At 40.5% G+C, this 27732-nt stretch overlaps 1 protein-coding gene across 1 annotated transcript in view; it reads left to right on the top strand.

The window, feature by feature from the left end:
- LOC106931899 (sodium/potassium/calcium exchanger 3-like) overlaps positions 1–27732 on the top strand; it is a 52522-nt gene that overhangs the window by 11199 nt on the left and 13591 nt on the right. The window contains exons 3-4 of the mRNA XM_088013014.1: positions 25906–25982; positions 27600–27674. Of these exons, the coding sequence (XP_087869140.1) occupies positions 25906–25982; positions 27600–27674 (152 nt within the window). The remainder of the gene's footprint in view (positions 1–25905; positions 25983–27599; positions 27675–27732) is intronic.

Genomic DNA, 27732 nt, shown 5'->3' with positions numbered 1-27732 from the left:
GTAGTTGCTTCGTTCTGGAACAGAGACTTTGTACGTCATCGGTCCCAATTTCCCCATCACTTCATAAAGCCATTGTCACTTTGGCAGCATCTTGTTGTCCTCTGAAGGCAGCACAAGTTCTTTCTGGACAAGCTCATACTTCCTTTGCCACAACTTGTTTAGTTGGCCCATTTTGTCTGTTAGGAATGTAATTTTTAATGCAGAAATAATTTTTTGTTGACTTTGGTCTTTTTTAAAGTACTTCACTAGTTTTCGTCCCTTGAAACCTTTCAAAGGATTGGTGGCAGGGAGTACCAGTGTTTTGGTCTTTTGTTTTATCTATGTCGTTTTGTCTATGGAAACTTCCACATTGTGAAATGGTAGTATGGTTTGAAACAATTTCCTCAGACTGCATTCCCTGGGCCTGACTTAAAACAATGTTAAACAGAGGAGACTGTAACAGGTCAGTAAGCACTGGTAGGTCACTGGTAGGTCACTGGTAGGTCATTTCATCACCATGGACACAGTAGACTGGAACGGTCTCACTAGTGCAAACATAAATGCATTGGACCAAGGTCTGCGTACTTCCATTATCAATCAGTCACTTGAGTGCCAGACACATACACGTCTACATTAGTGGCTGGATTGCTCCGGCATTTTGAGTCACTTCCCTGGACACATAACACATCTAGGACAATTTAACAGCATGTTGAGGGCACTTACATTTGATGTCAGCCTCATGTCCACATAAGCAGCAAATAGGCATTTTCCTCTGAAATTTTGAGACAAATCTTTCTTTTACAAGGAGTTCACCTGCATCTGAAACCTGTTGTACTGGTTGATTGTGCCCATGCTTTTTCCAGCTTTGGAAAACCCACAGTGCTTTGGAGACCCATGAGTTCTTTCTCCTAGCAGCCACATAAACGTCAGTCAATCCAGCAACCTTTTTTGCAGTCTTTGGGTTATGTTCCTTTTTCCACACCTGCAGTTCTGATGACAAAATTCTCAAATGTTGTTCAAGAATAATCCCTTCATTGCTCACCAATTTTCCATACAGCTCCTCCTGCACAAAGGCACTTCTAGCTTTACCTGTTAGTACAGGTATTAAGTGAAAAACCCAGCCTAATTTACACTGACTTTGCATGTCACAGCACCCCAGTTGATCCCTTTTCTGCTCCGTTGCAAATCACAGAGGTTCTTCAAGAAGCATGTGTGGAATGAGAGATTGTGCGATAAAGCCATTGATATAAAGGATGAGTGGCGTCATATAAAATCCTGTAGTTCTCAACTTCCAAAATTAATATTTTTCCCTCCCACTTTATCTGTCTTGACATTTTAAAAATCTACAAAATGATCATCAGTCTTCCCACAGTCACACCCTTCATTAGATATATGTATTTTACTTTGCCGAAAGACTAAAAAAACAAACAAACAAAAAAACAAAAGATACTTCTTAAATAAAGAATCACAAGCTGACTGATGCTGGAGCTCTGAGCTGTAGAACTGAATATTATGACAGGAGGAAAACCTCTTGTCCTGTTCGGTTGAGATGAGCCAGACGCAGTTAGTACCTCAGTGACCCCAGAACCAAAGGTCAAGATGAGAAAACGCTTAACTTGTCACCTGTTGATTTTCCACTCATTTTCACAGCAACAAGTCAGTTTACCCTCGTCCAGTGATCCCCTGCTCCACCAATCCCACTCCACACCCAGCGCAGATCCCTGCGCAAACACAAGGTCACATAGAGTCACATCCAATGACTTCCTGTCAGCAGGTGTTTGCATGAACGTAACTCTGTTCTGCTGGGGAATTAAGCAGGAGACTTTCACACATATCAAGTGTGATTATTCAGGCGGGAGTGTTCAATTAACAGTAATCCTGTTTACAGTGACTAACATTGTTCAAGGTGCCTCTGGTTTATCAGCATGCATGTATTTATTGGTGTAACATGTGGACAGCTGCTAATAGTGAGATCCTTGATTTTTGTCTCTATTCCTCCATGACTCATTAGCTCCAAGCATCTTCCCATAGTCTCTGATCAACCTCACTGTCCGTACTAAAATGTGGCCACCAGATTGTTTTATGGACCTTTGTAGGTCTCGTAGTTAGTCCATCCTCTCTCCATGTTCAGATGATGATTTGAACATAAAACTGTGTGACATTCAAAGCTGGAATGTTGTTTCAGAACCTAAACCAGCTTTAAACTTCTTCACGACTTTCTCCCTGACCTGTTGGCTGGGTTCCTTGGTGTTCATGGTGCTGCTTGTTTTCTAATTTTATGTGACAAACCTCTGAGAACTTCACAAATTCCCTTAGTCTCAGATTGCATTGCACACAGCTGGACTCCAATTATTAATTTGGGGACTTCTGAAGGTAAATGACTTTTTTTTAAAAATTAAAAATAAGATTTTTATAAATGTACACACCACTTTCACATTTTACATTATAGAATCAAGCATCATTTTCTATTTGAGTCGCAATTATTTGCTATTACAGCAAGGTGTACAATGCACTGGAGCAAAGATCAAATTTATCTCTATATGGAAAAATAATCCCATAAAATAAAGCAACATGCTTCAGTGTAGAAAATATAGAAAATAACTCGTCAGCTGTTATCTTTGAAAATACAGTCATATTTAGTAAACTAGAATATGCTATGCTTGTTTGTCAGACTAAGTACTTTTTCACAAATAACCTTTAAGCAGGGCATTAGTGTATTTCATCCAGACTATGTTTGTTTTTTTAATATATGTTCTACACTTAAAGGTCCTGGTTTTATTAGCTGCAAGATAAAAAGAAAACCCATCTGAAATAAAGGCTTGTAAATATCAGTCTGATGAACTTTTCAACAACATTGTCATATCTTGAATATGACTGCATATGAAAAAAATGAATCCTGACTTGATGTTGTTTTCGTTCACGAGGCCTAAAAACAGGAATTTCTTTTAAAAACACATGAAAAAACAGTGGACACCTCTAACATGTTTGAATGCATAATAATAAATTATAAATTTGAAAAATTCATAAAGTTTCCCCTAAACTGAGTGATTCAAAGTGACAGCATTCTTAATAATTAACTGCGTTTTCTTAATCTGCCCCCGTTCTGCTCCAAACACAGAACGGGGAAAGAAATGAAGCCAAAAAAAAAAAAAAATCATCTGAAAACAAAACGCAGCTTAGAATGACAGTAAGATGAATGACAATGTTTATAGCTGAGAGTCTGAGGTAATGATGTCATCTCTCCCATAGTTGTTTATCTTAATGATTTTGCATCTTCTTGCATTGTACAAAGAAGAAATCAAACGTTTTGTCACCTGCTAAACGTACAGAAGATACTTAATGTAAAACACCTTGAATGGCCTTGTTGCTGAGAATGTGCTTTACACATAAAACTTGCCTTCAAAGAATCACGTGCTTACGGTTCTACAGGCGAGTTTTTACAGCAACATTTGACTGAGTCTAAATGCGAGGCTGCTTATGTTTAGTAGCTGTAAGGGTCTCAATGGACCTGCAGTCTGCAGCCGAACGCTTCTAAACGATCCTCTATGAGCTGCAGGAGAAATGGCCGTCCTGAGTCACAACAGCACCGCAGCCTAACCAGCATGTGTGCTGCAGCTTTCCCCGAACACGAAGCTAATAATTTACTTAATGAGACTATTTTCTCTTTTTTCCGTTACTGCACATGGACGCAAAACAAAGCTTCAAGGCAGAGTCTATTTTACAGAGAATTCAGCAGGAAGAGAGGCAGATAAAACCTGGAATTTAAGAGCATTCGGAGCCTGTTGGGAGAGAATTTGTCATCACAGTTATGGCTAGAATCAAAATCAGCTTTCTAGGCCAAGATTGTGCACATAAACAAGGAGCTTGACTTTGCTTTAATGTGCTTTCAGTGTATATATGAGCGTAAGAGGAAATACAATCGAGGATTTTATGTGTATGTGCAATTGTGGTTTTTTTTCTGTAAGGAGAAAAAGACAGGTTTTGGGAGTGCAATTACTCTTATTTTGCTTCACAGCAGAGTAGCTGACTACTCTGGCTGTAAGGTGTTTGTTGTGTTCATTGGACAGACAGCATGGGGGGAAGAAACTGCCTCTGTGGCAGCTGGTTTTTGCAAATATCGCTCTGTATCACCGACCTGACAGTAAAAGCTTAAACAGTTTGTGTCCGGAATGTGTGGGCTCTGCAAGATGTTAGCTGTCCTCCTTATGACCCGATGACCTGTACAAGTCCTGGATGGAGGAAAGGTCGACCCTGATTGGCGTCTGGACTGTCCTGTTTTATGGATGAGCAATACCGCACAGTGACTGATAAAACACAGGACAGACTGAATAATGACCGTGTAGAAGATGACCGGCAGCTTCTTTTTGTGTTGCTTAAGAAAGTCCAGTCTTCTGAACAGCGTCTATGTGTCCAGAGGAAGGGGTGATTCCTAGTATCAGGAAGTGATCCACAGTAAACAGTGCTATTGAGGATGATGAGCTGTTGGGGGGTGTCCTCTGGAGGTCCACCATCATCTTCACTGTCTTGAATGGTTCTGACCACACCAGTGGACCAGCTGATCTGCCTCCTGTCTGTATGCAGGCTCATCAATGTCCTGGATCAGACCTGTAACTGTGGTGTCATCTACAAACTTCAGGCATTTCAAAGATGATTCCCCTGAGCTGAAGTCATTGGCACATAGACCCAGATTTTTAATTACATAGTAAGTCAAACTAGTGTTACTAATTTTTTCATTATTTTTCAAAAGGTTATTACCAAATAAAATGTGAATTGTAAACATGTACTTGCTGTACTTTTGGCTCTGAGCTGAAAAACCTCTCATTTCCATGTTTTTACCGATTTTGGGAGGGGCTTTTCAGTGAACACCTGACTGGTGAGCCAGCAGGTGGCAGTAGTGCACCTTTGAGTTGTTTGCCAACACGAAGAAGAAGATCTACGTTTCATCTGACTGTTGACCGCATGGGCTGATCGCGTTGATGTGATGAAGTGAGTCAGTCACTCTGGTTGATGTAACAGTTTGTCGGCGTGTGGTAGGTACGCAAACTTGATTCCGTTATTGTAATAGATTAGTTTGTTGCCCCCTAGTGGTCAGAAATACAGACATAACTGTTTCTAGGGATAGTTTCTGATAGGCCAACTATTAGGTTGTCGAGAGCTGACGTCAGACACTGGTGTGGTTGTTCTGTTCTGTATTCCGCCATTAAACCAAGTAAACCCGTATTCGCAGCTCCTCTCTCTGATTCCTTTCCAACCGAGAATATCACAACTGGCGACGAGGATTTTAAAAGATTTCCACAGCGTGAAAAAACACATGAGCCTGTCGAAGGACTCTGTACGGAAGTAAGAGAAACAACCGTATATATATATATATATATATATATTTTTTTTTTCATCGCTACGGGATTTAGCATCGAGAAGCTAATATGGCTATGCACGTGGGTCGTGTGGATGCATATGATGAGTCAAAAGAAGATTTTGAGTCATATTTGGAGCGTTTGGAGCAATGGATGTTGGCTAATGATGTTCCGGATGAGAAGACAGTTTGCACGTTTCTCTCGGTGATCGGAGCAGATACGTACAGGCTGCTAAAGAATCTTGTGTCTCCGAAAGTACCGAGCACAATGGCGTATGCATCGCTGACTGAAGTGTTACAAGCACACTATAAGCCGACACCAGTGGTGATAGCTGAGCGTTTTCGATTCCAAAAACGTAACCAGAAGGAGGGGGAGTCAGTTTCAGACTACGTTGTTGCCCTGAGGCAGTTGTCAGCTACATGTAATTTTGGACAATATTTGGATGAGGCGCTGAGAGATCGTTTTGTTAGTGGGCTGCGTTCGGATGCTGTGCAGCGCAAGTTACTGTCAGAAAAAGATCTAACTTTTTCTCGTGCGTGTGAGATCGCCGTGAACATGGAACTTGCTTCCAAAAATACCATGGAGTTCTCTGGACACCATGACCCTCACCAAGTAAATGCCTTGATGAATGCTCCAAAATGTTCTGACAGAGGATGGAAGGGACAAAACACAAAAGAGGAAAAAACTAGAATAAAGAGCTGGACGGAATATAAAAAAGACTCAGCAAAAAAGCAACCGTGCTATCGATGTGGAGGAAAACATCTGGCACGCGACTGCAGATTTAAAAGTGAACAGTGTCATGTTTGTGCAAAAATAGGACACATTGCTCGTGCTTGCAGGAATAAAAAAAGCAGACAAAAAACTCAAACTCAGTATGTGGAAACTCACAACGTTGCATCAAAAAGGAATGATGAAGCCGAACTTTTTGGAGTTTATTCAGTGTACTCCATCGCTTCTAGTGAGAAAGGTTACACAGTTGATGTTTCACTTGGAGACAAAAACACCACCATGTTGCTGGATACAGGATCAGCAGTGTCAGTGATAAGTGACAAGTACTACTATTCACATCTCAACCAGTTTCCTATAAGACCAGCAGTTGGGTTAAAGCTCAAGTCCTACTCAGGCCAAAACATCGGGGTTCGTGGATATATTGTTGTACCAGTACAATATGAAGCACAAAAGACTACCTTACCACTGATCGTTGTTCAGGGAAACAGACCATCCCTGATTGGACGAAACTGGTTAAAGAAACTACAGCTGAACTGGAAACAGATCTTCACAGTACACAAGGTTCTAGTAAAAACAGATGCAAAACCCGGAGTACAGGAAGTGATCCAACGCCATCAGGCAGTGTTTTCAGATGATCAAGGCTGCATCAAGGGATTTAAGGCCAGAATCCGCATTAAATCAAACACCTCACCAGTTTTCTGTAAAGCTCGCCCAGTTCCTTGTGCACTAAAGGAAGCTGTAGAAAAAGAGTTGGACAGATTGGAAAAGGTGAAGGTGATTTCAAGAGTGGAGAAAAGTGAGTGGGCTTCTCCTATTGTTACAGTACCGAAAGCTGACAAAACAATTAGGATCTGTGGTGACTACAAGGTCAGCATAAATCAGTGCATTGAAGAGGAACGTTATCCACTTCCAAATGCTGAAGACCTGTTTGCTACTTTGGCTGGAGGAACATTATTCAGTAAGCTTGATCTTTCTCATGCCTACCAGCAGTTAGAGTTAGATGAAGAGTCAGAGAAGTATCTGGTTATCAACACACATAAGGGACTGTATAAGTACAATCGCCTTAGCTATGGTGTTTCCAGTGCTCCTGCTCTTTTTCAGTCTGTGATGGATCAGATTTTTCAAGGGATGGACCATGTGACCTGTTTTCTGGATGATATTCTCATCACTGCATCATCTGAGGAGGAACATTTGCAGAGGTTGGAAGAAGTTCTCACTCGCCTGGAGAAGCATGGTGTTAGAGTGAAACTTGCAAAGTGTTGCTTCCTTCAGAGTAGTGTGGAGTACCTGGGACATAGGATTGACAAAGATGGACTGCACCCTGTGGAGGAAAAGGTTGCAGCCATAACAAAAGCACCAGAACCAACAAATGTCACGGAACTAAAGTCCTTTTTGGGTCTTCTAAATTACTACAGTCGATTTCTAAAACATCCATCCACCATCCTACAGCCTCTCCACAACCTGTTAAGGAAAGATGAAAAATGGATTTGGACAACAGAATGTGCACAAGCATTCAAAGATGCAAAAAGGCTTATGCTACAGAACAAGGTGTTAGTGCATTATAGCACATGCCTGCCATTAAAGTTAGCCTGTGACGCATCACCTTATGGGGTAGGTGCAGTCATTTCTCATATCTTGGAAAATGGAGAGGAAAGGCCTGTGGCATTTGCTTCAAGAACATTAACTGATGCTGAGCGGAAATATGCCCAAATAGAGAAAGAGGCTCTTGCCATCATTTTTGGAGTCAAGAAATTCCACAAATATCTGTACGGGCGGAAATTCACACTCATAACAGATCACAAGCCATTGTTGGCCATACTGGGACCAAAGTCAGCTGTGCCAACACTTGCTGCTTTGAGGATGCAACGCTGGGCTCTTATTCTCATGGCATATAAGTATGACATTGAATATAGAAGGTCAGCTGAACATGCAAATGCGGATGCGTTGTCACGATTACCGCAAAACTCACCAGACAACACTGCAGAGGAAGGAAGCATATTCTATTTCTCTCATGTGGAAGAACTACCAGTAGTAGCTAAAGACATTGAGAAAGCTACCAGGAAAGATCCAATTCTCAGCAAAGTGTGGAGCTACACCATGAATGGGTGGCCAAATTATGTACAGGATGAAACGCTTAAGCCTTTTTTCATTCGCAGACACGAACTGTCAGGGGAACAAGGATGTGTTCTTTGGGGACAACGTGTTGTCATCCCACCAGGTTACCGACAGAGAGTGCTGAAGGACCTGCATCATGAACATCCAGGCATCTGCCGTATGAAAGCTCTCGCTCGCAGTTACCTGTGGTGGCCAGGTTGTGATGGTGACATACAAGAACTGGTCCAAAGCTGCCAAATCTGTCAAGCTTACAGAAGTTGCCAGTGGTCGCACCACTTCACCCATGGAAGTGGCCTGAAAGAACATGGCAACGAATTCACATTGACTTTGCTGAAAAAGACAAACACTACTTCTTAGTGGTTATTGACAGTCATTCAAAATGGTTGGAAGTCTTCCCGATGACATCCATCACGTCTTACAACACCATTGAGATCTTGAGAAGGTTATTCTCTTCATATGGACTTCCAGAAGAACTTGTATCAGACAATGGACCTCAGCTGGTGTCAAAAGAATTCAGCCAGTTTTTGGAGTTAAATGGGATCCGTCACACAACTGTTCCTGCATATCATCCTGCATCAAATGGAGCAGCAGAGAGGTCAGTACAAATTCTAAAACGAGCCTTGATGAAAAATGTACTGGAAGCAGATGGGAGGTCCACGTTGCCACTCAGTCATCGATTGGCCAACTTCCTTATCATGTATCGTAGTACACCTCACACCGTGACAGGTCGCACACCAGCAGAGTTATTCCTGAAACGTCAGATCCGAACCCGTTTCAGTCTTCTTAAACCTGAACTTGCCCAACACATTAAACAGAAACAGTCTGAGCAAAAAAGACATCATGATCGGAGAGCCCCACCGGTACGTGTGTTTTCGGAAGGAGAAACTGTTCGTATCCGAAATTTCCGAGGAGGACTTGTGAAGTGGACCTGTGGAACAGTTCTGAAGAAGCTAGGAGACATCACTTATCAGATACAAGACAGACAGAGAACACGCACCATACATGTTGACCACATGTTACCATGGAAACAAGCAATGGAGGAATCCCCAGTTATGTCTTCACCGGTTCTCGAGGAGAGACCCGAAGAAATCAGAAGCTGTGTTGTTCCAGAGGTAACACCAAGTCCAATGGAAAACCAAACATCACGACCATCGCCTGCTGAATCACCTGGGCAGACAACTGAAGAACCATCAGTACCAACTCCTGAAACAACCCAAAGACCATCAGCGCAGCGCAGATACCCTGAGAGGCACAGAGTTCCTCCAAAGAGACTAAATCTTTGAAAATATATAAAAGATGATTGTTTGTTGTTACTGCCAGTTGATTTTGAGGGATACATCATTAAGAGATGCCTCCATTGTTACATACTTAGTGAAGGCAGTAGGATATTTTATTTGCAGTTAGAATGCATTTTTTCCTACTTATTAGTTGCAGTAACATCTAAAAGGGGAGGAATGTAATAGATTAGTTTGTTGCCCCCTAGTGGTCAGAAATACAGACATAACTGTTTCTAGGGATAGTTTCTGATAGGCCAACTATTAGGTTGTTGAGAGCTGACGTCAGACACTGGTGTGGTTGTTCTGTTCTGTATTCCGCCATTAAACCAAGTAAACCCGTATTCGCAGCTCCTCTCTCTGATTCCTTTCCAACCGAGAATATCACAGTTATCATAATAGTTGTACTTGCTGGGCAAAATACCATTTTTGTCATGCTCACATTAATGTTAGCTACAGTATTTGATTAAACCGAGAAAGAAAACCGACACATTCGTGCTTGAACAGCTTAGAGAATCTGCCTGACGTGGTCTGACCTGTCGCTGCGAATACGTCTACTAGCCCGCCAAAATGGAAGTTACCTTAAGATTCAACGGAACCAGGTTTTGTCATTTCATTAACATGTTTCATTTTTTTTTTCTTTTAAACAAACTTTATGGCCCCAATTTACCTTGATGAAATGTCAACATAAATCCTGCGGAGTTGTAGTCCAGAGGAATGTGCAACTGAGCTGGTTAGTTTAACAATGTAGAAAAGGTGCGTATCTTTTTGAGCATTAAAATACATACTGTCTACCTCTAGTGACAATAACTGACATAAAACTGAGGTTGAAATAACTGAATAATATTAAATATGGTGGCTCTTCATGTTAAACAGACACTCAAAGTAGCACATCTACTCAGCTTCCTGTGGACTTAAAAAAAAAAAATCAAACCCAAACATTCCTGCATCGTGACATGCAGCAGCTATCTCTGGTTCCCCAGCTTGTACGGTGAATTTCAGCTGTGACAGGATTCAGGATTAAGCCTGAAAACATTCAGAAAAGGGCTGCTGCAGCAGTCTAATCTCATTCTGCACTGTTCATGCTGAGCTGGAGAACTGCTGCTTAGCCTGTGAGGAATAAACATTCACTGAGATGGAAAAGCTAAACAATTTTGGATCGTTATTATGTCACCTTTCCAAACAGAAATTAAGGCAACAACGGTAGAGACTTACTGTAGCCATGGTATTCTCTTGGTGTGATACTATTGAGTCAAAACGCACGATTTTCCTTATATAATGAACACAATAATTTGAAATTAACAAAATATCAACATTATCTAATAATGACCTCAGCTGTCCTGGTTGCCTTAAGTCAGACTTTAGCAGGGAGATTACAAATGGTCATTGTTTTTTCTTTAACTTTCGGTCTATGGGCAGCATACCTAAGAAAATTCAAGCCAACAAGATGGAACGGGACATGAAGGCTGCTTACACATTTAGACTCGATTGCTCAGATCCCATAGAGACAACTGCGGGCGAGCAGCAGACAATTTTCAAGGACTTGTAATCAACGAAGCAAGAACTACTTGAGAAAATAGACGAGAAGGCTGCAGAAAGTCAAACGGAGCAACGTAGCACTACTGAGGATTTCGTCGACAACCATTAGATTCCTATTAAAATATTATTTCTACCACCATATGAATGTAGTAAACAAGGCATCAGCATTGTTACTTAGTGTCAAGAACATTACTGAATACATTTAGTTAATGTTTTACCCAAGCCAAAAAACAAGCAAAAACAAAGCCAAATAATTATATTCCAAACATACAGTACAGTTCAATCCTCAAGGAGGAAGCTTAAAGCTAGCACTGCTTCAGCCTTGTGCTAACAGAACCACAAGGCTGTATGCTGCCATCAAACCAATGGCCAGGGTGTTGTTATCAACACTCAAATTCCGTGTCTTTGCTGTGTAGCTTGTTTTAATAGAGAGACAGAACCGGCGCCTCAATCAGACGAAGTCTTTTGTAAAATCTATCTTGACACTGGCATAGGTCACTGAAGCACACTGAAGTGCTCTGCAAACTGACTTTCCCACTGATGTGAGTACATTACCGAGAAAAATCTAATTTAACCATTTATTTGTGCAATGGCTCTCAGTCCAAGAACTTACAAGTGACTCATCTGCAATTTAGATATGCTTGTGAGTTTTTTCAGTCAACCTACTGTACAAAATAATCCAGACTACAAGGATATTTTAGAAAGCCAACAATCCCCTACAATATGGTTCCTGTACCTTCTGACCAAAGGTGATGAGGTCATTATTTTGTCTAGCAGACCTGGCTGAAGTAGTGTACTCTCTGTGCCTGTCGATAAGTCCAAAGAAAATTCCTGCTGAAATGGTTTTCCAGTTAAACATTCCTAAATGACAAAAGGTGGAAACATATTGATGAAGTCCAAGAACTACCAAAAGTGAGAACTTGGTCTGCATTGATTTGAACTAACATCTCTTTGAAGCATGGACTGCATTTCACCCTTAACACAGAAATCCATCGAGGAAAAACAAAACTCTTATTTCAACGTACCATCTTTTCTTCATTTGCACTGCCAGTTTCACAACCTTTCCCTTTTAGGAGCATTTTACTTTCACAAATGTGTTTGCAATTAAGCAACAGGCACACACTCACATGCTGTTAGAGCGTCTGATTATACCTCGAATGTAAAACAGTCGGTCTTCTCACGTTGCTTCATGTTCCCTTTAACTGATCTCCAGGTTTTATTGCCTGTTTGTCAGTCGGGTACAAGCCATGCGGAAAAAAGTAAGAAACCAGTAACAGTTATCACGTAGCATGATTTAATTTAACAGTCAAATATCATAGCTCAAAAAATTGGCATGGCATTGTTTGAATTTTTGACACAAATCAGTGACAGGAGAAATGTATGGAGTACTTTAAAACCCCAAAATTATATACCAGAACCAAAAAAAACAACAACATTGTAAGTCCTTTATGATCTTATTCTCAGTCATAAACTTCACTTATGAAAACCAATATTCTTCAACACAGACAAAAAGAAAGTTTTCTGGAAATATTGCATAATTTACAAGATTTTAGTCTTGTAGATTAAACAATATTTGTTCCCTAAATTTGGAAAAATACCAAACAGCAAAACAAAAACTAAACCATTGTGCAGCTTTTTAAGTACATGGCTACAAACTGTAATATGGTGTTGACAAAATGGCAACATGTGAGTACAAATGTAGTCCTAGTTGTTATGATCTTCTCCTTTCCTGCCAAGTTTAATGTTCTCTTCCGCTTTGCCCCTACTGTCCTGTTGTCTACTGATTGCTGATTGATGCCACCTGAGCCACTGCCTATATCAACTCTTGTCCTGCAGTGGATCAGCATGAGATCTGAGGGGTTTCTCAGCAGAACTTCAGCTATTTTGGGTTGGAAAAACCCAAAGTACCTCTCTGTGGAGTAGAGAGGCCGCTATGGCAGGCCTCTGCAGGTAGATGCATTAAGAGACGTTCATGTCTCTACGGGAATGCAGAAAACACATAATATGCAGACTGCTTTTCTATAATGTCTCTAGTCACTTTGAAGGTTTTTAAAAATCCTCTTCCTGACCAGCAGGTTTGAAGAAAATTGTTCAGAGCTCTTGTGTCTCTATTGGGGCTTGACTCCAAAGACAAGTCTTTGGTTTTCAGGTCTTGCCTTTGTTGTGGGGATCAGTTATTATCTGACTGGCTCTGAGTTATATTACAGTGGGGGATAGATTGCCAGCGACGTCTCCAGCACAAGAAATGCTAAGGAATTAGATCCATTCAGTATGTGAATAAACGATCCAAACTCAGACCTGCCCACCACTTTGGGGGCAACAAACACTGTCTTCACAGATATTCGTTCTGCTTGCCCTGTTTGACCACTGATCAAACAATTATGGACAAAGAGAAAATCCTCTTTCCCATGGCAATAGAAGACCATTTTAGTGGTGAGTGTAAAAAGGCTTACCTGGCTACCAGAGATCTTACTCTTGAAGGTTTCATCACTCTGTTTCCATCGTATAGAGTTGCCTTCTCTGTACAGTCCTACAGGTGAATCTCAGTTAAAAAAAATACTTTCCCCTTTCTCTGTCTGTCAAACTCTCCTATCCCAGCCAACTAAAGTTCGAGTCTCCCAATAAGGAAAGTTTAATTTCATTTCAATACAGTTTATTTGAGTAGCATCTGGAAGCACTTTGCAAAAAAAAAAAAAAAAAAAAAGTCTTCTCAGTTTGTTGTGGAAAAAAGGTTTGGTGAAAATCACTGAATCAGGCTTATTTAATACCATGCTCACAATATGATAAAAATGTCCACCACAAATTCAGTCATATACAGGTGCTGGTCATAAAATTAGAATATTGTGATAAAGTTCATTATTTTCCATAATGTCATGATAAAAATTAAATTGTCATATATTTTAGATTCATTGCACACCAACTGAAATATTTCAGGTCTTTTATTGTTTTAATTTTGATGATTTTGGCAAACAGCTCATGAAAACCCAAAATCCCTGTCTCAAAAAATTAGAATATTATGAAAAGGTTCTCTGAACGAGCAATAAAAATAATCATCTGAATCAACAAAGTAACTCTAAACACCTGAAAAAGATTCCTGAGGCCTTTAAAAACTCCCAGCCTGGTTCATTACTCAAAACCGCAATCATGGGTCAGACTGCTGACCTGACTGCTGTCCAGAAGGCCATCACTGACATCCTCAAGCAAGAGGGTGAGAAACGGAAAGAAATTTCTGAACAAATCGGCTGTTTGCAGAGTGTTATATCAAGGCACCTCAGTGGGAAGTCAGTAGGAAGGAAAAAGTGTGGCAGAAAACGCTGCACAACGAGAAGAGGTGACCGGACCCTGAGGAAGATTGTGGAGAAGGGCCGATTCCAGACCTTGGGGGAAGCAGTGGACTGAGTCTGGAGTAGAAACATCCAGAGCCACCGTGCACAGGCGTGTGCAGGAAATGGGCTACAGGTGCCGCATTCCCCAGGTCAAAGGTCAAGCCACTTTTGAACCAGAAACAGCGGCAGAAGCGCCTGACCTGGGCTACAGAGAAGCAGCACTTTGGACCACTGTTGTTCAGTGGTCCAAAGTACTTTTTTCGGATGAAAGCAAACTTTGCATGTCATTCGGAAATCAAAGTGCCAGACTCTGGAGGAAGACTGGGGAGAAGGAAATGCCAAAATGCCAGAAGTCCAGTGTCAAGTACCCACAGTCAGTGATGGTCTGGGTGCCATGTCAGCTGCTGGTGTTGGTCCACTGGGTTTTATCAAGGGCAGGATCAATGCAGCAGCTATCAGAAGATTTTGGAGCACTTCATGCTTCCATCTGCTGAAAAGTTTTATGGAGATGAAAATTTAATTTGGTCTGGAATCGGCCCTTCTCCACAATCTTCCTCAGGGTCCGGTCACCTCTTCTCGTTGTGCAGCGTTTTCTGCCACACTTTTTCCTTCCTACTGACTTCCCACTGAGGTGCCTTGATATAACACTCTGCAAACAGCCGATTCGTTCAGAAATTTCTTTCTGTTTCTCACCCTCTTGCTTGAGGATGTCAGTGATGGCCTTCTGGACAGCAGTCAGGTCAGCAGTCTGACCCATGACTGCGGTTTTGAGTAATGAACCAGGCTGGGAGTTTTTAAAGGCCTCAGGAATCTTTTTCAGGTGTTTAGAGTTACTTTGTTGATTCAGATGATTATTTTTATTGCTCGTTCAGAGAACCTTTTCATAATATTCTAATTTTTTGAGACAGGGATTTTGGGTTTTCATGAGCTGTTTGCCAAAATCATCAAAATTAAAACAATAAAAGACCTGAAATATTTCAGTTGGTGTGCAATGAATCTAAAATATATGACAATTTAATTTTTATCATGACATTATGGAAAATAATGAACTTTATCACAATATTCTAATTTTATGACCAGCACCTGTATGTTCCAAATTATCTTAGTTATCAAACGGTGCCTTAAATTCAGTTTAATATTCAGTACTGCTTAAAAAGTTTTCTATCTAAAGTAAACCCAGCAGATTATGTCAAGCCATTGACTTGCAGCATTCACTCCTCCTGGATAAGCATGTTTGACAGTAGACAGTGGTTTGATGATCATGCTGAGTGACTGCCACAGTAGAAAGAAATTTTAAAAAGTAGAATATAAGGCAGATCCTTTAGTTCTGAGACTCCTCTCCCAGTTTTAGTCCATGAGGCAGACACACTGTCTACTTTTAAGACTAGGCTGTCTCTGTAGTTATGCTAGCATCGGCTTACGCTTTTTAATCACTTTCATCTTCTATTTCCCTCCAGTTTGCATTATTCCTGAAGGAGAGCATAGGGCTGAAATATTGCCACCATCAGCTAATCATTCTCCCTCTCCTGCTGTTAGCTTTTTACTTTCATGAATATCAAAAATAACCGTACATCAGTTTATCTGTTTCTTCTCATGCATTCTACGCTGTCTTGTTAAATCCCCTGTTGGTCTTGGCAGATTGCTGCTCATACTGAGCCAGGTTCTGGTTCTGATGGCGGTTTCTTCCTGTCAAAGGGGAGTTTTTTTTCTTCACTGTCGCTACATACATGCTCGGTACAAGAGATTGCTATAACGTCAACGACACAACACAAGCAATCATTGTCCTGGTCCAGGAGGAGTGAAGGCTGCAAGCAAAATGAACGTCTTGGGAGCCCAAACAGATCTTTATATTATCAGTCTTGGGAGCACTGATACCATAAAGTTGTTGCTGAAGATGTGCTATATAAAGAAAATTACCTTTACCTTTAAAGATTAAGTTATCAGTGCTACATTAATTATAATATTGGGTGTCATTATAATACCATTGTCAGATATTGATAGTTTTAGTATTTTGATAGCCAATCATGTTCAACAACACCCTATGATTCATACCTGAGACAGAAACGACAGGATGAATTGAATTTGAACTTGTAGAATTTGAGTTGTAATCAGATTTGTTGCTTTCTGTTTGCTGACACATCGATTAAATGCCAGTATTACCATGTAACCTTTAGCATGAGCCTGAGACACACTCACACACAGTCGGTTTCTTTTCCCTGTCTGTCATAAACTTGCTCTTTGGGCTCATTTATATTCCTCAGGTTTCCACATACTTATCTGAAAACACCTCATTCCCTCATATTTGATCTTTTGTTCACATAATTTGACTGACTTGTGCTCCTGCTCTCTTTTCCCTTCAGTCATGTTATCACAATGACGTGATGACATGACTGCTATCTAAATACTGTTTCCCTTGTTGGTGGCGTAAGAGCTCCAGATTGTAAAAACCAATCCAAGTTATGAAACAGTGACTGTTATTTTATGCGAGTCATGTCTTGACCTTTTATGCTTTTGAGTATTTTGCTGCTTTCCGGGAGAATAACTACATAACTATAGTTATTTTTTCTGCTCACAGATTTTCAGAATTCAGTTGACGTTAGCTTTATTAGCCCATTGTCTTTTTATAAGATTATGGGAAAAGTAAATGTAAAAAATTCTATGATATTGTTTTCTATCAGTACTGCACATCCACTCAGATGTAATCTGAACCTTCTTGCCATGATTATTTTGCTCACTTGAGACAAGTTGTCTGAAAACTGTTAAGCAGATGTCATAAATATGCAGACATTTCTAACTGCATATCTCGTATACAACCATGCTTTTGAAATAAAAATGGTAAATAATAAACAATATGATATTTTTAATGCAACCCTTTAACATATCTCAGGAGCATCTTGCGGTGAACAATAGCCCTATTTAACCCAACAAACCTGTAGCAACTGTGACACGTGGCAAAAGAACAGATTACTACGGTTCTTTCAGTCCTTTGGTTCTTTTCAAAGTTTAATCTGTTAATGAACACAGGGAAGTATTTATTCAGCCCCGATGTTACTTGTTGTCCAAGATGAACTCGGGGTAAGCCTTTCGTCATACTTTTGCTTTCTTCCTTTGTTTCCTGCTGACGATGGCTGACGTGTTAGGTAATACCACCCACAAACTTGTAAGCACTTGTGGCAGAATATAAATACAACCATATGCTGGAGTACGTGTATAGCGAGTGTAGCTGCATGCCTTTTTATGCACTGAACTGTTAACGACTAGCAGGCGTAAGGCCGCAGGATCGAGAATCTCAAACTTACATCATGTTTCTCCCTCCGACTAGCTGCTGTTTACATGTACATGCGGGGCAACCCACTGTTTCAGTCTTTGGCTGCTCAGTTCAGAAGTACGAAAGAGCGTAATGTGTGCATTAAATAATGTTTTCAGGGTGGCACAGTGTCAGAGATTAAGCATCAACATCTACAGGCCGTCGAGTGCATTAAGGAATATCTGTGGGAATAAATAAGTTATTGCTGGCATTGGTACTGAAAAAGTGGGATAATAGTAACATAATTCAACAGTAACTTTGCACTTCAGCACTTTGCACTTGTGCACTTAAAAGTTTGCTACTTGTGGCAGTAGCAAGCTTTTATTTTTATTTTATCTGTGACTGCTAATGTGTTAATCATTAACATAAAATGAATACTTAAACCATAAAATGTATTAACACTTGCATTGACAAGAGCCGGCATCATAATGATATAATACTGAGCTCAACTGACTGTCTGCAATAGATTAAAGATATCTCCAGGATGTGGGTCCTGCAGGGATGTTGGAGTTTTTTTAAACCCTAGACCAGGGGTGCCCAAAGTGGGTCCTGGAGGTCCAGCGTCTGGCATGTTTTAGTTCTCTCCCTGGTGGTAGTAACAACCTTTTCAGCATGTCAATGTTCTTCTTAGGGCTTCTAATGAGCCATCATTTGATCCAGGTGCTTTAAACCAGGGAAAGAACTAAAACATGCAGGATGCCGGCCCTCTAGGACCCACTTTGGGCACCATGGCCCAGACTTGTACAAGTCCTGGATGGAGGGAAGGTCAGCCCCCCCAGCTCTGCAGAGCTGATTGTTCTTTGCAGTCTGATTTGTGGATGAGCCAAATCACACAGTGATGGAAGAACACAGGACAGACATGTGATGTCCTTCAGATTCTTCAGCTAATTCAGGCACGATTGGTTCTCCACATTTCTTTTGGAATAGAATGTGTATAGCAGCAACTCCAGTCGCTCCTCTGCACTTTTCACTTTGTTTATTTTACTTATCTTTGTTTTAACTATATATGGGTACAGCAGATTGATTGATCTCAATTACTTTCTTTCTCATTTGATCTTGAATTTCTTTGGATCTCATCATAATATCTTAAGGATCTTTTGGTGTACTTCAGTTAGGTAGCTGCTATTTAAGAGTTGTCTTGATTGAGAACAGGTGTGGCTACAGATCGTGAGCTCAGGTGTGATAAACCACAGTTAAGTTAGTTTTTTCATACAGGGCAGATGTGGATGTGTGTGTGTGTGCGTGTGTGTGTGTGTGTGTGTGTGTGTGTGTGTGTGTGTGTGTGTAATATTTCAATTACTCTCTGATGTTCTGTAACATTTGAGTGATTTTACAAATGTAAAAATATCAGGAAGGGGGCAAACTCTTTTCACACCACTTTGGCAACTGAATCCATCATTATTTTCGTCATTTATGCAAAACCTTTAGCTTTTTTGCCCCATCTCTCTTTTTTTCATATTATGTGGTTAATGAGTTTTCTTATTTCCTGGGGGTTGTTTGTGATCAAATATTTTTTTGGTTTTCAATCTCATAACACGTTTGTGGAGGAACTGCTGCCTCATACTCATCCACAAACACTGCGAAATATCAACTTTTGTCGAATCGATCAAATGAATTTTCTTCAACGTCCCACTGACCTTTAAAACAGGAATAGTACAGGTCAAAACATAGACAATTAAATGAAATCAACAGTTCAGTACAGAGATTGCAGAAAATGAAAGACAAGACCTATGAGCATCACAAGGGAGAAAGTCGGTGATAGATGTGTGCATCTCACCAACACAAAAGATGCTTTGTCATTTCTGGAGAAAAAAAGGCCACATGTCGTGCTTCCTGCAGCACAGCAATGTCCTCAGATCCCTTTAATGATGTATAGGATTTTGAGGATTTTCTCTCTCCTTTCGTGAACCTCTGTCTCTGTTAGGAGCACACTATGATTATGTAATGCTGGGGGTATTATATAAGCACTGGGGATGGTAGCAGTGTAGATTGAGGTGGGGCTGACTGTGGAGTAACGAGAGGCTCCACTCGGGTCTGTCTTACAGGCTCAGCAGAGGGATTTTAGAACTGACTGTGTTAATTGCTAAATCATCTCCTCACACTGATACTGTTATCACACAGAAACTAAGCGAAGGCAGCAATTTATAGCACTGACCTCGTTACAGAATGCCCTGAAGAGAACTACAGGATGTTTTAAGATGAAGATGCTTTGGGGATTGAATACACAATGTCACTTCCTGTTCTTATAGATTCAAAGCACCTGTTGTCTTTAAAAACAGTCCCTAACCCAACACACTGTCTTTTACAAGCAGTTCCAATAGTTTTAATGAAGATGAAAATGTCTGAAATTCAAACTATTATTGTCCTGTTCTGTATGTCTGATGCTGATGTATTCACATTCATTCAGTTCATATCTTACCTTGCAAAAGGATTGTAAATATTCAGATTAATTTGGCTGTTGAGACAACTTTAGAGTTTTCCCCAGTGTATTACAGGCCTGTTGGGCCTCCAGGTTTTACCTCCTTCCAATTCCCCCCAAGCTAAACATTACTTGTTTTTAATTTTAATGGGCTTTTTATACACCTGTGACTAATAACTGTATGCGTTTTTGCTGCACTTTGCTCTGCGGTACACTTCACTAGCGGAGTGCAGATATTCTTGAAAGCTGGCTTTATAGTTGATGTATTGAACAGGCCACCAATGGTGCGCATCAATCACACAATTGGTGCCTCACGCGCTGCCAGAGCTGCATCAGTTTACCTCTTTATGGGAGAATAATGAAATGACTTTGCTCCCACAATGTGATATACTTAACCTGAACCAGATTGCTAGATCTGCTTTTTTGCATCTATGCAACACTTCTGAAAAGTAGGTATAAGCTGACACACAAAGATGTGTGTGGTCATTGTGATGATCAGGAGGCAAAAATACATGTCACATGTCATTTGCTTGTCAAATATTTGACACATCTAAGAATAAAAATTATATATAAAAAATAAAAAAATTCCCTTCTCACCCTCCGCGGGTGGTCTCTTTCATCCTCTGAGCTCGGGTCCTCTACCAGAGGCCTGGGAGCTTGAGGGTTCTGCGCAGTATCTTGGCTGTGCCTAGAACTGCACATTTCTGGACCGAGATGTCTGATGTTGTTCCTGGGATCTGTTTGAGCCACTGCTCCAGTTTGGGGGTGACTGCCCCGAGGGCCCCGATGACCACAGGCACCACTGTGGTCTTCACCTTCCAGGCCTTCTCCAGTTCCTCTCTGAGGCCCTGGTATTTCTCCAGTTTCTCATGCTCCTTTTTCCTGATGTTGTGGTCACTTGGTATTGCTACATCCACCACAACGGTTTTCCTCTGTTCTTTATCCACCACCACAATGTCTGGTTGGTTCGCCATTACCATCTTGTCTGTCTGGATCTGGAAGTCCCACAGGATCTTAGCTCGGTCATTCTCCACCACCTTTGGGGGTGTTCCCCACTTTGACCTCGGGGCTTCCAGTCCATATTCGGCACAGATGTTCCTGTACACTATGCCCGCCACTTGGTTGTGTCGTTCCATGTACGCTGTCCCTGCCAGCATCTTGCACCCTGCTGTTATGTGCTGGACTGTCTCAGAGGCCTCCTTGCACAACCTAGACCTTGGGTCTTGTCTGGTGTGGTAGATCTGAGCCTCTATTGCTCTGGTGTTTATATATATATATATATATATGTGTGTGTGTATAATTCAAAAAAGATTAGGAATATCCTTCAGCAATGCCAGTCTTGAACTGCAGGATTACCGAATAATTCCAGTGCTCCTTCACTTTATGGCAGCACGTCATTTTGTTTTCATGCTCTGCAGGAGAGCGTCTATAGAGCCCAGAAACGGTGATGCATATAATATATTTTATCTGCCGCATGTTCCACAAGATGTGTGGGCAAAAGATGTCTGCTTGGAACAGATTACTGCCACTGGACTGTTGTTCAACTAAACCAAAAATAAATAAATAAAACTTAAATATTGGGCCACATTGAACCTTACTGAATATTAACAGACACCAAAGGCAAAAACCCCATAACAGAGCCAAAGGGATACTGAAAATAAGACAAATAAAAATAAATGTCCCCCCGCAGGTTTGGTTTGTTTGACAGTGCAGTGTGAAAGCGAACCGCACCAGCTGAAAATGTAACAAATGCAGCGATTTTGGTCCTCAATAGAACCGAGTTTATGGACTATCAAGTGTGAAGACGCCGTTAATGTCCTCCATCATTTCTGGTGTTGTTTAAATACCAATAAGTGTGTCTCACTTGGTATGCATGCACTGAAACATGTTCGGATTGTATAAACAGAAGAAGCTAAAGAGTTTACCCTTAGAAAGATGTTTGTATATTGTTGTTGACGCTATTAATAAATTAATACAAGTTTTTTTAAAGTATGTGTACTTGCTGTATAAAACCTCCAAACTTCTCCTTCCAACCTAGCATTGTGAAAAAACAAAAAGAAATATAACTTCTGTTAAGTAAGTTTTGTGTATTATTGTCATGGTTTGCAGGGTTTTCCCCATTGTATTTTAAGCCTGGTGGGCCACCAGGCTTTACTTGTACCCCCACCAGGCTAAGCATTGCTTATTTATTTAAGTGTTTTTAAAATGTTTGCATTTTTTATGGCTTTATAGTTGGTGCTCAGGTATTAACCTCCCAGTCTTTCAATAACACATAATTATCAAGTGATATTTCTGATTCAGTTCAGAGATGATGCACAAGATGTTGAACTTGGACACAAAATGATCTGCAAATCAAAGAAGGGGAAAAAGTCTAACCCAAACATAAGAGAGCAAACTAAAATGCACAGGTGATAAAACATGAAAAATAGGAAAGACACAAAGGAATGAACTTATATATCAAGTATCATTACTATGGTTAGTTATGATAACCATAGTGAATTAAATAGAAAAGGCCAAGACCTAAATGGCAATAATAAACCCAGAAAACAAACAGCAGAAAACTAAAACAGTTGTTGACCGGTGTGAAAGAAACTAGTAAATATTCCCATCAGCAGCAGGGGATTGAAACAGAATAACAGCACAGACTCTTTTACTTTTTGCACATATAGACAGAGTAATAGATCACGTCGCTGGTTTAAATGTGGCGCTTGAGTGCCATAAAAAAAAAGATGAGTATACCAAGCCGAGTCCTGACTCAGTGAATAAAGGAGATAAATGCGTGTCAAAGGTCTTCCTTTCCATTCACATTTCTTCTCTCTCCTTCCTTTCATCACTTGTTCCTTGGCAGCGCTACATCATGTCAGGCTGCAAACCTTCCCCCTTTCTGCCTTGCCTCTCTCCCTCTCTCTTTCTCTGTCTCTCTCTCTCTCTCTCTCTCTCAGTGCTCCTGTCACTTTGGATGAGCAGACGGCCTCGTGTTGTGTTCGGGCCACACAGGGCAAGCTGAGGCTCCAGCCGCCTGACTCACGAGCTCTCGGCTACAGGGAAGGGAGAATGTCACTGCGCATCGAGTTGCCTTCACGTTACACAAGGGCACACTCTCAGCTCACAAACACACAGCGGAGGAAGAGCACACAGAGCCTCCTGGTGCATAGTGAGCCAAGCAAATCCCAAACACACACACACAGTGACAGTGGGCTGATGCTATTTTTAACTGCCTACTCCGATGCACGCTCATATTCAACAGGAAAACACACATGATGACACAGAGATGCAGCACATTTCTGCTTGTTGTGATTGACTGCTGATATCAGACGGGAATGGACGCGTCACATAATAAAAAGGTTTGTTGAAAAAGTGTCCGCAACTGGGAGCATCTCTTAATGTATAGGAAGCCAACGGCAAACACCTCTAACACGTCCTTGGAGTTAGGTGTTATGACCTGATGACATAAATGAAGTTCTCGTCCAGATCCAGTTCAAGGTTTCCTCCAGAAAACTTGCTAAGCCTGGTGGTTGGGTGCTATGGCAGTCATTCATCCAGCGGTTGGCCATGTTTTTGAGTTAAAAAATGTTTAAAGTTGACAGGAAATTTGAAAAGATCACTTGACAATTATGTGCTATTGGAAGATTAAATGCTGTATTATAAAATGCATACATTTTTTTTAAAACTAAAACAAATAAGCAATTCTTAGCCTGGTGGGGGCACAAGTAAAGCCTGGTGGCCCGCCAGTCTTATAATACACCGAGGGAAACCCTGCAGTGTTTATGTTCCTGGAGCTTTCTGCAACAGCATGCAAATGTTCCAGAAGTGTGAATGTCGTCACATGAAAACTCAACACTTACTGTTGCACAGAGACTCTGCACATCATTCTGCATAGGGACTCGGATATTTTACATGTAGATTTGAAAGTTGACTGAATTTAGCTGTTACTCTTCCACTCCTTCCATTGATCTAAATTCTTGTATTTCTCAAACTACTGGGCGAGGAGAAGTAGCAATTCATCTTTCAGTCAGATTTATTGATTAATCCCTGGCCAATTAACAGCTGCAGTTCTTTTGAACTGTATCAAACCCTTACTTTTCCCCATGCGAATGGCACATTAATTAATTAAATTAATGGAGCTAAATTGTGTCCATAAAGTTTGTTCAAAAGAAAAATAATTTGAAACTGAAAAAATAACACACTTCACTGATAGAACCTGCTTATGTCAACATACCACCCAAATATCAGTGATAAAAATATATATTGACAAATTTGAGCTGCATTTTCAGTTCGTGTTTACCATTTCCCATGCTCTGAGAGGAACACAGAGGAGCCGCTAGACCACAGTTTCTACCATCCGACAGCTCTACTATGCATGGCCTACTCTTCTAATATGGGCAAATTATGTTAGTGATAACATAAAGGCTGGTTGTCATTTCATCACACAGGGAAACAGAGAAAGAAAACAGGCACATTCAATATGTAAACCCAAGTGTTTCTTTCTGTTGGAAATGTGCTACATAAATTGACCTCCAGGAGAAGTTCATTTCCTTAGCGACGTTTTTGTAGCTATGGCCTGATTGCTACTTCTAAATAACCTTTTTCTCTGATTTGCCTGGAGTATTCTTTTTTTTCTTCATGCTGTAAGCCAGGAATACTGATTAACCAATGAATGGACCTTCTATCTTTATACTCCGATTACTGGAGACACTCTTACTGCATGCAGCTGATCTCCTTTCCACTTATTGTGAGACTACTGGCACCAATTGACTGGACCTCTGTTGAATTAGGTCAGTCGATTTGAAGGGGGGGTTGAATATTTACGCAATCTCTTAAGGTAAATATTTTATGTAATTGTCATTATTTTGTTGAACTCTGTTTTTTCTTTGACATTGAAGAGTTTTTGCCTTTTTTTTTTCTTTTTTTTTTTTTTTCTAAAAAGCCAGATGTTGATGGTCAGACTTGATTTGTAAAAGTAACATGTGGACAAGGTGTAAAACATACCAACTTTCAAAGTGGTGAATATTTTTATAGGCATTGCGTGTGTTTGACAGAGTGTCATAGGTGGCTGAATGGAAGTTTTTATTATTATTTAAGCACAAACTATCAGGTTAAATTGATCAATACAGTCATCTTGAACTTATATAGTTTACATACAATCTCTGTCTGGTTATTCAGATGTTTTTCAAACATTTCATTTATTTTAACTTGTGATTTAATGCTGTTGCCATGTGTATGGTAGCTGAAAGACTCTGTTACAACTACGTGCAACAACACAGCACTTGTTGAAGCTGTTTGTCATGGAAACTAAGCTAATTTGTTTAATATGTGATGAGGTAACAAGTCAGACTTGTAAAATTACTGAAGGTCATCACCATGAATTGTTATTTATCGTCGTCGTCAGAGAGGTCATTCTGTGAGCAAGGCTTACCCAGCCGTTCAGGACTCTTGCCACCAAAGACCACCATCAGATATGAAGCAGAAGTCAGAATTGTTGGGAAATATGTGGGAGCGGGACATCTGCTGCGTCGGATGTCTGTTTTTTTTTTTTTTTTTTTCCAGCCATGACGGCTTCCACAGCTGTTTCTTCTTCCTCTCTCCTTCTCTTCCTTCTTCTTATTCTCTGTTTAGAATTACAATCTACAAGTAAAATGATCAAATCAGCGCTAACCTTTCCTGAAAGTGAAAGTGGCTCCACACATTTTCCTGTTGTAATCTTTCCTCTGAAAATCACTGTGATGCTTCTGTTCACTGAAATGTTCCCAACCAGTTGACTGTTTGTCCCTGTTCCCTGACGTCTACAGTAACTACTTACTGTAAAACTCCTGAATACTTCAGCTTTATTCGGGCTCTCTCTTTTGTTCTTGTGTCGTTGCAGCGATCCATGAGTTCCCCAGAGATTATTTCACCAACCAGGAGCGCACAGAGGGAGCAGTGGGCCTCCATGTTCTGTGTGTAAGTGTCATCTGCAGCATTCTGCATTAGCACCAAGTGTGTTTCACATTCCCATATTTAAATGAACAACACGGTGAAAAAGCGTCTGCTTTTTAAGAACCCAGGGCCTCCAGAGGTTTAGAAAATACCAGACGGATTCAGTTTTACATGACATGTTGACTGGGAGCAGAATGTGGACAAGGTGCTAATGTAGTGGAAGAAGCTCACCTCATATTTACGGCGGCTGCAATATTCATACACCTGGAACATTTTGTCCTCGCAGCTGCGAACTTCAAGAGATTGTATTGGAATTTTATGCGACAGAGCAACACGAAGTACAGTGCGTCGTAGAAATGTGCACAAAAACTGACGCATCACATTCAGGCTGTTTTATTAATAACAATTCTACAAAAGTGTCATGTCCCAGATTCAAATCCAGATTCAGATTTATTCACGTCCCAAATGGGCAGTTGATGTCACAGCAGGTGTAAAAACTGAACGACAAAGTATCAAAGTTAAGAAATAAAAACCAATAAAGCATACCAAGAAAGACAGCAAATATAAATCAATACATAATGGGAAAGGAATAGCAGGGTATGTCATTGTGGACCAACAACAATCAGATGCGATGCCTCCAACCTTGTCCTGCATTGACGAGAGAAATTGCTGTGGGAACAACAGAGTGCAGGTGCACAACACAAGTTTGTGCGAGTTTGCCACATCAGATAAATAGTGCAAGGCTGAACGTGAAGGTATTACACTGAGCAAGACGCCCCCCTCTTCTGTTCATCCCGAGACGTGAGTGAGCCCAGCTTCTCACCTGAAGGAATGTAAATATTACCTTCTGCATTTATCCAAAACATCTTACACATATTATGTTTAAGGCATCTAATAAGCTGCTAGCTGAGCTCATACAGAGCATGTTTTTTGAAAGAGAAGGGGGGATATAACTCAAATGTTTACTCAAACTTAAGGATTCATAGTTTACGCACAACAAGGAAGAGCTTTTGTATTTCAATTCATGGGGTAAAATTATGGAAGTTAAATGAGGAGTTAAAACAAAATCCAAATTTAATACAATTTAAAAGGAAATATAAGGAGACATGGAAACATGGGTGAGAGTTAGCTCTATTGTGTAAATCATGGGTATATGTGAGTATGGATATGTGGGTATCCATGCCCACATATGAGTGTGTAGATATGGGTGTATATATCTAGACATATGTAAACCCAGATAACATGGAAAATTAATTAACCTGTTTATTTTGATTTTTGATTTGATTTATTAATGTGGGTCCATCTGAAAATATTGTATGAGTTTATGAGGTAGGAGTTCATAAGTTTCTTACTCTTCCTTCTCCTTTTCGAGAGTGTTAAGATTAATGCAGTACAAAAATTTGCATTCCTTGTTTATGTGTGTGATTTCATACTTCTGTCATGTTCGAACATGAATAAATAAATAAATAATAAAAACAAATAAACGAAAGCAAATGATAAAAGATGTGCATGCCTGGTTTGCAGTAGTGCACCGTTAGCAAACCGCTAAACACTTCAATCAGATGAAGTTGAGCACAGATTGTGTTTCTGCAGGTGCTTCAGTGGAGTGAGTGTATTCATTGTGTATCCTGGTCTCTGTAGGCAGTCTACATGTTTTATGCCCTGGCATTGGTCTGTGATGACTACTTTGTCCCCTCACTAGAGAAGATTTGTGAGGTAAGAAGTCAATGCCGGTCACTCTTGCACCTCTGCTGAGGATCTCTAGACCGCCACT

Source organism: Poecilia mexicana, unplaced genomic scaffold (genome assembly GCF_051168715.1).
Source record: "Poecilia mexicana isolate PSO_F unplaced genomic scaffold, ASM5116871v1 scaffold_15, whole genome shotgun sequence".
Classification (NCBI taxonomy): Eukaryota; Metazoa; Chordata; class Actinopteri; order Cyprinodontiformes; family Poeciliidae; genus Poecilia; species Poecilia mexicana.
The sequence above is the reverse complement of the archived record's forward strand: the minus strand, read 5'-3'. Positions and strand labels throughout refer to the sequence as shown.